Source organism: Nansenia antarctica (assembly GCF_963989245.1).
Source record: "Nansenia antarctica genome assembly, chromosome: 3".
Classification (NCBI taxonomy): domain Eukaryota; kingdom Metazoa; phylum Chordata; class Actinopteri; order Argentiniformes; family Microstomatidae; genus Nansenia; species Nansenia antarctica.
In genome coordinates, this window is record NC_137688.1 from 19975537 (window position 1) to 19986764 (window position 11228).

The 11228-nt window shown below is 45.5% G+C and overlaps 1 protein-coding gene across 1 annotated transcript; it reads left to right on the forward strand.

Annotated features, from left to right (window-relative positions):
- Positions 1-4365: 4365 nt before the first annotated feature.
- Positions 4366-10435, forward strand: rlim (ring finger protein, LIM domain interacting). Its single transcript, XM_080526166.1, has 4 exons — positions 4366-4407; positions 7242-7459; positions 8255-8362; positions 8510-10435. The coding sequence occupies exons 2-4, from the start codon at positions 7291-7293 to the stop codon at positions 10429-10431; spliced, it is 2199 nt and encodes a 732-aa protein (XP_080382292.1). The 5' UTR covers positions 4366-4407; positions 7242-7290; the 3' UTR covers positions 10432-10435.
- The last annotated feature ends 793 nt before the right edge of the window (positions 10436-11228 follow it).

Genomic DNA, 11228 nt, shown 5'->3' on the forward strand with positions numbered 1-11228 from the left:
TAATTACAGTCTTTGGACTCATTTGCTGCCTTTACGCCTCATCGCATGAAAGAGAACATTCAGAAATCTATCTTAAAATGGACCAAGTATTTATGTATAATCAGTGATGAATTCATGGACACCAGAAGAGTGTCCTAATTTCATGTAGCACAAAGAGCACTGGGATTACAACTTTATTTCCCTGTAACTATCTTCATGATGTTGTACATTAATGGGTATGTAGTATATTATGCCACTACATTGACCCACATTTTACATCATTCCATTAACTCTATGACAGGCCAAGTGCTGATTTTGGTTCAGGTTAGATGCCCAGTACAGTGGGAGATGGATTCAGCAAATACATATATCTGTCGGCTAGCAGCTATACTGTGCATATCTTCATTTTAATGATGCATTAATACCTCTGGAACAATTCAAAAGACATACAGTACTGATTCAACTAGCTGTAAATTAACTAAATTCAAATGTACTTTTTTGGGTCTTTTCTTTATTTGTTTGCTCACAAGGGCATTTTGAGATATTGTTGGTGTTGATTACATTCATGTTTGTGGATTAGGTTTAATTCTGATCCATCAGCGATGTTCTTTACATGAGAACAAAGGAATACACATACAGCAACTTAATCTAGTTTGGTAGAAGCTGTTTTAAGTGTAGCACTAATTAGCAAACGCTGTACAGCAAAGTGTCAACATACTAATTCAAAAACGTGTCTTGCCGTGGGCTATGGTAGATGAATTGGTCGTTACAGTATACATATGGCAGGATTCATAATCTCTGTCTCTCCCTCTCTCTCTCTCTCTTCTTTCTCTCTCTCCTTGCCTCTCTATCACTCTCCTTTGCTTTTATTTTCCAGCGTACCAGGTTTAGGACCAGGACAAGCTGCTGATGGGAAACTGCACATGGGCCGCATGGCCGTTTAGTCTGCCTTCTCTCATTTCTGCCTATTGTCAATTGAATGTACTTTTCTGGGTTCTGAAGTTTAATTTCTTATTATTTTTTCAAATTGTGCCACTGTTGAGCTGCCTCATCTGAATGGTGCTAAGAAAGCTAACACATTTTTTTTTTCAGAGATGACAAAAAAAGAAATGCAAATTAGGTACCTAACCCTCTTTATGAATGTATATTATATTGTTATGTTATGTTTGATGTATTCACTCCATGATTCTTTGACATTGATTGGGATAAGTTTTTGCTCTTTTCGTTTAAAGAATATTGAGCTTTATATATACTGTCTAGAGTTGTTACCAGAAGGAATCTTAATGAACTCTTGACACTACAAAATCTTGTATATTTTTTGTGTGGCAATTTGTAACATATTTTGTAAGTGTATATTTTTCTTAGAAAGTGCTGTGAAGTATTTGTGTGTGTGTGAGTAACCTTTTATGCGCCTCTATAGGCAGTGGAAAGGATGTACAATGACAAGTTTCTGGTTTTAAAAACCAAAATATGAAAGTAACGACAGAAAACTAGAAATATCTACATTTTGTTGGGAGTTTTGTAATAAGACCTTGATCTTGTTGTGAGAGTGCTGTGTTACTGTGCAAAACACAAATAAGCAAAGAAAAAAAATGAAAATCTGGAGAAAAAAAGTCAAATTTGTGAACAATTTGCTGTTTTATAGACTTTCATGTAAATTATTTGAGTATTATTTTGTTTTTATGTTGTAATTGTTGCAAAGGTTTTAAATATTTGTGATCAAGCCTGTATGGTGATAATGTAATATTGGTAACTTGCTGAGTTTTGTAATAATGTTTATGGAGTAAATATACAAATTAAAATAAGATTTTGAATGCTGCTTTCTGAAGAGAGTTGGCTTGTGTTTTGTCCCCCCAGTATGTTTCTGTGTGTCCTTTGCACCTGTGTGTAGTTTGCACCCTAACCCTTTATCATTCACAACTAGGCTGTAGGTGATGTTTCAACCTTTCAGACACAAAGTTTATTGTTATGTCACATTACACATTACACATTACGTGTAAAAGAGTAAAATTATTAGGTTCCTGACATTGCAGCACAAGACAATGAGGCAATAGGCATAATTCAAGATAAAAAATAAGTGGTAGTACAGGACATAAGTGACAAAAAATAATAGGCATAATACAATAATAATACAATACGAGATTAAGGTGACAATAGTACACATAGGACAGGATACACTAGTGGTGCATTGTGATATACAACTAATAATTGCAACAAAATGTAAGCAACGCTAAAATATTCCCCCATTGGCCTTTTCTGTGTCTGCATCTCTGCCTGTTTTGAGAACTGCTAAACATGACGCCTCCCTTTCCTGCACAACTCTTAATTTGGCTTATGTTATTTTAATGTCATATCTAATTAGCACACAGGGTCAGGCATTGCAAGAGTGATTGCTCATCCATAACTTTGAGCTGGGCTGCTGCGGTGCACACCGCAACACATTCTGGCATGCTTAATTGGATTTGGAGATAGTGCCTCAGCACGTAAACAGATTCTGTGATGCATTTCTTTCTGAAATTGTCATCTGGCATAGCATTGTTTTTGTTCTTTAGTCACCCATAGCGGACAGGACAGCAGGCAGAGTATAAGCCACAGTTTTTGGACTTTGTAAGGTAATGGATCTGGCATGTCTTTAATTATAAATAAGAACACGGCTGTTCTGTCAGTGGATACGTGAAGGTGTTTCATGTTAGGGTCACACATATACCCACCACACACTTTATTAGGAACACCTGTACTCCTTCTCATTCATTCAGGTGGTGTAATGGTGTGGGGAATGTTTTCTTGGCACACCTGGGGCCTGTTAAACCAATCAATCATTGCTTGAATGCCTATTTGAGTATTGTTGCTGACCATGTGCATCCCTTCATGGCCACAATGTACCCATCAATGGTTTCTTCAAGCATGATAATGCACCGTGTCACAAAGCAAAAGTCATCTCAAACTGTGACAATGACAATGAGTTCAGTGTTCTTCAGTGGCCTTCCCTGTCACTGGATCTGAATCCAATTGAACACGGGAGATTAAAAGTGCACCTGAAAAACCTGCAGGAATTGCATGATGCAATCATGTCATCATGGACATGGACCTAACCCTCAAAGGAATGTTTCCAACATCTTGTGGAATCAATGCCATGAAGAATTTAGGCTGTTTTGAGAGCAAAGGGAGGCCCTACCCAGTATTAGTATAGTGTTCTTATAAAGTGTTCTGTGAGTGTATATTCCATACATTTGTTCTCATAAAAATATTTTTTTGAGAAAGTTTTTTTCTTCATATGCTAAATCCCTTGGGCTATTTTTTTTTTTTTTACTATTTCACCTGCAATATAACTTTTTGACATGATGTCAGAATATATATATGTGTATATATATATAATATCTATTTTAGAAGTTATACTGCAGACTGAAGATAAAGCCTATATATCATAATTTATGATATGTAGGCTTTATGATACATTCATTGAACTTTAGGACACCATAATATTGCATATTACACTATACACCATGCCTACAATACCACGATAGATTGATTTGTGCTCTCTAATGATGAGTTATATAACAGGAGAAATCACTGATGTTGTGTGAAATGCAAACTATCTTTTATGATATTATATACACTCCAGGCCACTTTAGATGTTATCAAGAAACTGATGCATTGTTATTTAATTAAACTAATTACTTAATTCCTGGTTGATTGATGTCTCAGGGGCTATGGATTTATAGGCACTAATTTTCATGTAGGTGTACCTGAGTGGATGGATTTACATTTTTTGAATCTAGCAAATGGCTTTATCTAAAGCGACTTACAACAAATAAAGTAAGTAAGTGAAATATATCCATCAGTCAAAGCAAGAAAAGGTAATCTATGCTAAGGCCAGGGGCCATTAATGCTAGAAGAAAGAATTGCTAGAAAAAAATCTAAAAGATATGAATCAGCTTTATTTTTTATGGCCCATGTCCATTGTTTGTAGGCTACCACAAAGGGTATATCTTAAGTGTGGGAATAATTGTCTAAAATGATGATGATCATCAGCCTACAGGATTAGTATTGGTTGTTGTAGGTGTGGGGCACATCAGTGAGTTTTTTGTTTGTACATTTGTATTGACTACTATGCAATGAATGCAATGCAATACATTCAGCTGCTTCGGGCAGGTTTTGCACTTGACATTCGGCATTTTACTGATCCCTGCGTTTGACAGTAACCTATGTCGGCCACAGTGTGGCACTGCAGCGAAAGTCCACCGCTATGACAAACACCAAAACAAACATCCCTGTTCCGTCTCGTGCTCCCCCAGTTTCCGGAAGATCAACTGTACAATGATGGAGAAAATGGAATCCTGAGAACGTACCCAAACTGTTCAAGGCAAATCTGTGAGAATTAATCAAGAAATCTTGAAGATTACGAATAACGACACCAAAACGAGACAGGTACGGTGAAAACATCACGTGTTCATATAGTGCCGATTCGTGTTTCGATATGTACAGTGGGGTTGTCAAATTGCGCTAACTTATTATTAGCAAGCAGCGGTCAACTATTGATGCTAACTAGCAAGCTAATGCTAACGTGGGCTAACGTTAGCCGGACCATCTAGCTAAAGCTGTTGACGAATTTCCGAAAAATCGTTGAACAAACTCCCGTTAGCGAACCAGCACTGCCATACGGACCCGTTACCGCTACTGCTGGTGTTTGTGTCGGTGATTAGATCGTGTTTATTCTATGGCGTTAATTAGCCTCCTGCGTGCCGTGTGACCAGCTAACTAGCCAGCGAGCTAGTTACATTGTTGTCATTAGTGAACTTCGCTAGCTAGCTAACCCCACTACTACTACACGTAACTACGAGCTAAATGTTGTGTAGAGAAAATATGCAACGTTAGGCGAGACTGTCCATTTAGCCATCATGACACCCGTCATATTTTACGGATAGTTTGCTAATACTGTTTCTGGGAACTTTTAATTGTTATTCTTAGAAGCTGGCTAGTGCAGTGACGGGAACACGGGTTGATTGACTGCAGCCAGAGGGGTTAACTAGGGTTAACTAGCCTGCTAACTCTCACCTAGCAGGGCTGTTTGGCACCGTCTGTTCAGCTCTGTGGCCCACAGCTGTGGCTGGGAGCTAGCATGTAGCTAATACTGGAGTTAGCTCCCCAGATGATGCCATTTTGTTTTTCTCCACTTTGGTCTTTCTATCCAGCTCCTGGGTTTTATTCGAATGAAGGATTCTGTGTGGGGAATTAATGTTTTAACAAGGTCACATATTGTTCCATGGTGTTAAAAGATGAATGTCTAGACATACATTGTCTTCCTGGTCATCTGAGACGTTCTCATTTAGCTACGTTAGCTATTTGGCTGATTGCTGCTAGCCAGTTAGCTAGACAGTGGTTGCCTGACTGTTTCGCTGGCTAACTGTTGATATATAGTTTAGATAGATAGGTAGGTACTTTATTGATCCCCGAGGGGAAATTAAGGCGTTACAGCAGCTCACATCACAAACCACAACTAAATAAGGTGACAATAGAATAAAATAGACGTCTGAGACATTATATACAGTAGAGCAGTCCAGTATGATTTAACAGCTTGACTCTGATAACCTCAATCGAGCCAGCCGGAGGAGGAGTTGCACAGTCTTATTGTGGCAGGCAGAAAAGATCTCCTTAGTGCAAGGTGGTTGTAATCATCTGTTTTGAAAGGAGCTATAGTTAGTGCCATAGTGTCATGTAGGGGATGGCAGGGATTGTCCATGATGGCCAGGAGATTCGTCCTCATCCTTCTATTGGCCACCTCCTCCACAATATAGAGGGTGACACTGAGGACAGAACTAGCTTTCCTAATAAGCTTGTTCAGCCTCCTGGTGTCACCTTCCTTGATGCTGCCCCCCCAGCATGCCACCGCAGTGTTTCCCCTACCATTGCCTAAGAGGAATTATTACGGACGTAGACAAGCGTCAAACATAGACAAGTAGGCTAAAATATCCGCTTTTTTAAATGCACCCAACGAATCTGGCGAGTGGCAGGCCCATGGGCTCGTTGGTAACTTTAGTCCGCCAGTAGTCTCGCATAGCCAAACCTATCTCCACACTTCGCTTCCCGCTGGACACACTCGCGTACAAGATTGTGCGCGAGTGTGCGCGTGCGACTTGAGAGAGTTTTTGCAAGAACCAGGTGAGAAAGTGGACAGGTAGTCAAGACCACATAAGTAAGTAGCCTTGAGAACCTATGGTTCTCGAGCCTAACAGCCCATAGGGCAGGAGCCTATCCCCTGTTTCCGTAGCGTGAGGTGGCTTAATGTACAAGTTAGTACACCCCCTGGACATGACGCTGGTATGTCGCAGGGTCTTACCCCCTGGGGGGGGGTCCATGCCACCCCCCCAAGGCAGCAAACCTAGGGGAAACACTGCCACCGTGTTACAACACTGCCACCGTGTTACAGCACTGCGCTGGCCAGCACTAACTGGTAGAACATGTTCAGCAGAGTCCTGCACACAACGGACCTGAGCCTCAGGATATAAGGCCAGCTCTGGCCCCTCTTGTACAGGACATCTCTGTTACCAGTCCAGTCCAGTTTATTGTCCAGCTGCACCCCCAGGTAGCTCTGGACCACCTCCACGTCCTCTCCCTGGATGGAAACAGGTGACAGGGGGACCCTAGTCAGAATCAGTCACTTTTAATAGAGGGGAGGTGTGAATGGAGTCAAGAGTGACTGGAGAGGGAGTTGGTACTGGATGGGACAACAGTGAGTAGGTGAGAGGTGTGACTGGGTCCAGGCAGGGCAGGAGGAGAGGAGGAGAGCCGATCCGGCAGGTCTGAAGGAGATGGGGAAGGAGGACGGAGTGGAGAGTCGTTGGTTGAGCTGGGGGGGAGTGTGTCACACGCAGCCTCCGGGTCAGAAGAGCGGGGGATATATGCAACCACAACAGTAACATGTGAGAACTTGTGGCAAATAATATGGCCAAAGTCCTACGGCTAAGAGTTTGATGTCCGGGCTACAGACACTTTCCTTCATGTGAATATGGCCAAATACAGCAGCACGCAAATCCACCAGGAATAAAAACATTGGTGTCCTCATCATTAGGGCTTTTATGTTGTCAAGATGGGGGCCTCAAGTGTTTTTGTTTTACCAATCGGTTGTTTTACCATTGGTCGATACCCTCTTTCTCAGGACTATATTATAGCTATGTGTGTCTGGTGACTTTGCTGACCCTTCACTGCCAGTCCATTTGTTGAATATGCATCTGTGCACTTCTATTCTTCCCTTTCATCAGCAGCAGCTGGATCCTGGTGACGCATACTTCTCACCCTCTCCCTTCTACGCCAATGGAGGGGTCTGACAGCTCAGAGCAAGGTGGCAGTGACCAGTCTGAGTCGCAGCGCCGAAGGCAGCTGGACCGGCTGGACCGAGAAGAGGCCTTCTACCAATTTGTTAACAATCTGAGTGAGGAGGATTACCGGTTAATGAGAGACAACAATCTGCTTGGTACCCCAGGTAATAAACCATTCACTGAACCTCTACTAACATGGGCTTTGATAGGTGCATTGCGTGAGGGATAGTTTTGAAATACAGGGGCTTTGAAATGTGGGATTGAACCACAACGTATTGTGGCTATGGGTCGGATCCATCAATAGAAGATTGAAAAGATTGAATATCAAAGATGTGCACCACAGCAGTTAAGAGTGTATGCCTATGTTTTGTCGACAATAGTGAGCTTCAGATGGGGAAAGGCTCTGCAAAGTCAGTCACAGGATATATCTTACTTAGGAATAGCTTGTTATGATTTTTGCCTCTTTAGTTTGGAGTTTTGCTTATGTGCTCAAAGCCAAAAGCCTGTGTACTACTGGAGATGCCCAATCTGTTTTATCCCTGGACAGTGGAAGGGGAAATGTAAGTTTGGAGCGTCCTTTAGTGGAGAATTCTGCAGGAGAGCATTTACTGGACAGTGGCTTGTCCTGGTAAGTCTGTTGGTTTTCACTACTGTTTTACGTGTTGAAAGGTATCAAAAGCTGTAAACAACATCCAGCATAACACACGTTTTTGGTCAAATCCACATAATTTCTGTTCTGGTACGACTGCTTTTCTCCCGTCTCATGTACTTCAGAGAGCTGAGTGTCTACCTGCCAGTTCCTCCTAAGTATTTCCTCTTCTTAACTCTGGTGGTCATGCTGGATATGAGGAAATGAAAGACATTTCTTCAAACGAACCTCATGAAAGGGAAACCTCAGCCATCTTACCCTCAACGCCTGTTTATTCAGTTTTTAAGATTTTCTTTATTTTATCTCTCAGGTGAGATAACGGAAGAGGAGCTATTAAGTCGGCTACAACAAATAAAAGATGGACCACCAGAGCAGCCACTTAGCAACACTAGCACAGAAGTCGGAGAAGGTACAGGTGGTAAGTTGATCAATTATCAATCTTTTGTTAAAATGATATTCAATCCGTGATATTTTATTCAAAGTGACATTAACCGAAAACCAACATGTCATAATGATGACACACATTCCTGTTCTGTTAATATAATCACTACCTCTATTCTATTAGAACCAGCAGAAAGTGCAGAGGATCCTTCCAACGGGGACACGCTCCTGGATTGGCTGAACACTGTGAGGCGGACCGGCAACACCACCCGGAGCGGTCACCGCGGCAACCAGTCATGGCGGGCCGTGAGCCGGACCAACCCGAACAGCGGCGACTTCCGCTTCAGCCTGGAGATCAACGTGAACCGCAACCTGGCAGAGCAGCAGGCCCGGGCAGAGGCCGAGGGGGAGCAGCAGGAGGGGGAGCAAGAGGCTCCGGAGGAACCAAGGGTACCAGGGGCGGAGGCCGAACCAGAGACACCGATGGAGACTGGGGAGGTAGTGGAGGAACCTGTTGTGGAGGAGCTGGCTGTCATCGTGGAGCCTGAACAAGAGCCTGAGGTGCCTGAGGCTGAGCCAGAGGTGGAGGTAGCACCAGAGGTAGTACCAGAGCTAGTACCAGAGTCGGTACCAGAGTTAGTACCAGAGGTAGCACCAGCATTAGTAGCAGAGGTGGTAGTATCAGAGTTAGTACCTGAGCTAATACCAGAGTCGGTCCCAGAGCCCCCCAGCCCACCTGTGTCTAGACCTGCCAGCCCGACGGACGAAGCCCCAGCTCCGGCCCCGGCTGCAGCTGCTCCAGTGCCGGCTCCAGCCCCAGCCCCGGTTACTCCTAGCCCGCCTCCGCCGGAGGAGTCACCACGCCGAGGCCAGAGGAGAGCCCGCAGCCGCAGCCCAGAGCAGCGCAGGACCAGGGCCCGCACCGCCAGGAGCCGCTCCCCTCTCACAATGGACCAGTTGGACAGCCTCGCCCACCCTCCACACCCCTCTGCGTCTCACATCCCTAACCCCCTCCCCGTGCCCCCCCCCGTGGAGGGCAGCTCCAGGACTCGACAGCACGTGCTGTCCCGGCAGAGCACTGCCGAGTACGACGCCCAGCTGCCCGGAGCAGGAGGGGCGGGCCCAGAGCCGCCGGCTGCCGCGTCCCAGGAGGGAGGAGATGCTCTGGGTGCGGAAGGAGGAGCGGCGGGCCGCCGCCCCCCGACCATCATGCTGGACCTGCAGGTGCGTCGTGTCCGTCCAGGTGAGTACCGCCAACGGGACAGCATCGCCAACCGCACCCGCTCTCGGTCCCAGAACTCCAACAACACCTTCCTTTACGAGAGCGAGCGCGGCGGCTTCCGGAGGACCTTCTCGCGCTCAGAGCGGGCCGGCGTGCGGACCTACGTCAGCACCATCCGCATCCCCATCCGGAGGATCTCCGACGCGGGCCTGGGAGAGGCCACCTCCATGGCACTGCAGTCCATGATCCGGCAGATCATGACGGGCTTCGGAGAGCTCAGCTACTTCATGGACTCGGACTCGGATTCCTCGGACTCCAACCGCGGGGCTAATCCGCCCGCGGACCTGGCGGAGGCCCTCAATAACCCGGACGCTGCTGTGGCTGCTGCTGCGGCTGCGGCTGCTGCCGCGGCTGTGGCCGTGGAGCCGCCTGTTAGTGCCCTAGGCCCCAGTGTGGGAAGGGACGAGGCAAGGACAGAGGAGAGGGATATGGAGGAGAGCCTGGCGTCGGGCGCGTCAGCCAGGGAGGGTGGTCGCGCTCGGCCCCGGGCCCGGGCGCCCATCAGCCTGGAGGAGCCAGGCTCACTGCCCTTCCTTCGGCTCGCTCACTTCTTCCTCCTCAACGACGATGACGAGGACCAGCCGCGAGGGCTGACCAAAGAGCAGATCGACAACCTCACCACGCGCAACTTCGGGGAGAGTGACGCGCTGAAGACCTGCAGCGTCTGCATCACGGAGTACGCAGAAGGAAACAAGCTGAGGAAGCTGCCCTGCTCTCACGAGTACCACGTTCACTGCATCGACCGCTGGCTCTCTGAGAACTCCACCTGCCCTATCTGCCGCAGGCCTGTCCTTGTGTCCACCAACCGCGAGAGCGTGGTGTAGTCGTAGGGCTTCCATAAGGGCTACCCTACTGCACCCAGTACCTAACATACAGCAGGCCTTTCTCTTAGTTCTACCACAGTTGTCTGATACCTCATGCTGTGTGATGTGGTTTAGACATCTATTTCAACTGTTGATGTTCTTTCTTTTTTTTTTTTTTAAGCCATCAGTGTGTTTTATCCGATCAGCAGGCAGGGGGTTTGGTTCTGAACGGGCAGGTGGTGTCTTCATTGACTCTGTATAGATTTGACAGTCGCACTGTGGAGAATGTGGTGCTAAAGGACACAAGGATGAGAGAGAGAGAGGGATGCCACAGGCCATTGTCACCTCCCTACTCTGCTGTCTACCAGAGAGACAAACTGCATTTATCAACACCTTGGAGCGACACAAGACTGTCAAAAGTGTCAAAGCTTGCTCTAATTGTTTTTAAGTTAAAAAGTGGAATGTTGTACAGGCTTTAGGGAACACACCAGGCGTAATTAGAGTAATGTTTGGAATGCTGAAGTTGATTTGGAATCATATTGTATCTTCTTCATGACCATAGATTATTATTAATTATTATGAGTTGTGATCATTGCCTGAGGTCAAATGCAGATCAAACTGATGCCAGAGTATAAATTCATCAGAATTTGCATTTATCTCTGTAGATTAGTGATGTTTTCAAATCCCCCCCCCCCTCCCACAACAATGTTTTTGAATTGACAACCACCCTGATCTTCATTTACCATAACAAAAACGCACGTTCTGCAAAGGTTTAAGATGAAGTGAAGGTTGTGAACGTTACCTTTTTATTGGTAACA

What these genes read in the sequence shown, in the direction of transcription:
- rlim (XM_080526166.1), top strand. Translation starts at nt 7,291, where the DNA reads ATGGAGGGGTCTGACAGCTCAGAGCAAGGTGGCAGTGACCAGTCTGAG. An exon ending in CAATCTGCTTGGTACCCCAG is followed by an intron (nt 7,460 to 8,254) that starts GTAATAAACCAT and finishes TTTATCTCTCAG; the next exon opens with GTGAGATAACGGAAGAGGAG. An exon ending in AGTCGGAGAAGGTACAGGTG is followed by an intron (nt 8,363 to 8,509) that starts GTAAGTTGATCA and finishes CTATTCTATTAG; the next exon opens with AACCAGCAGAAAGTGCAGAG.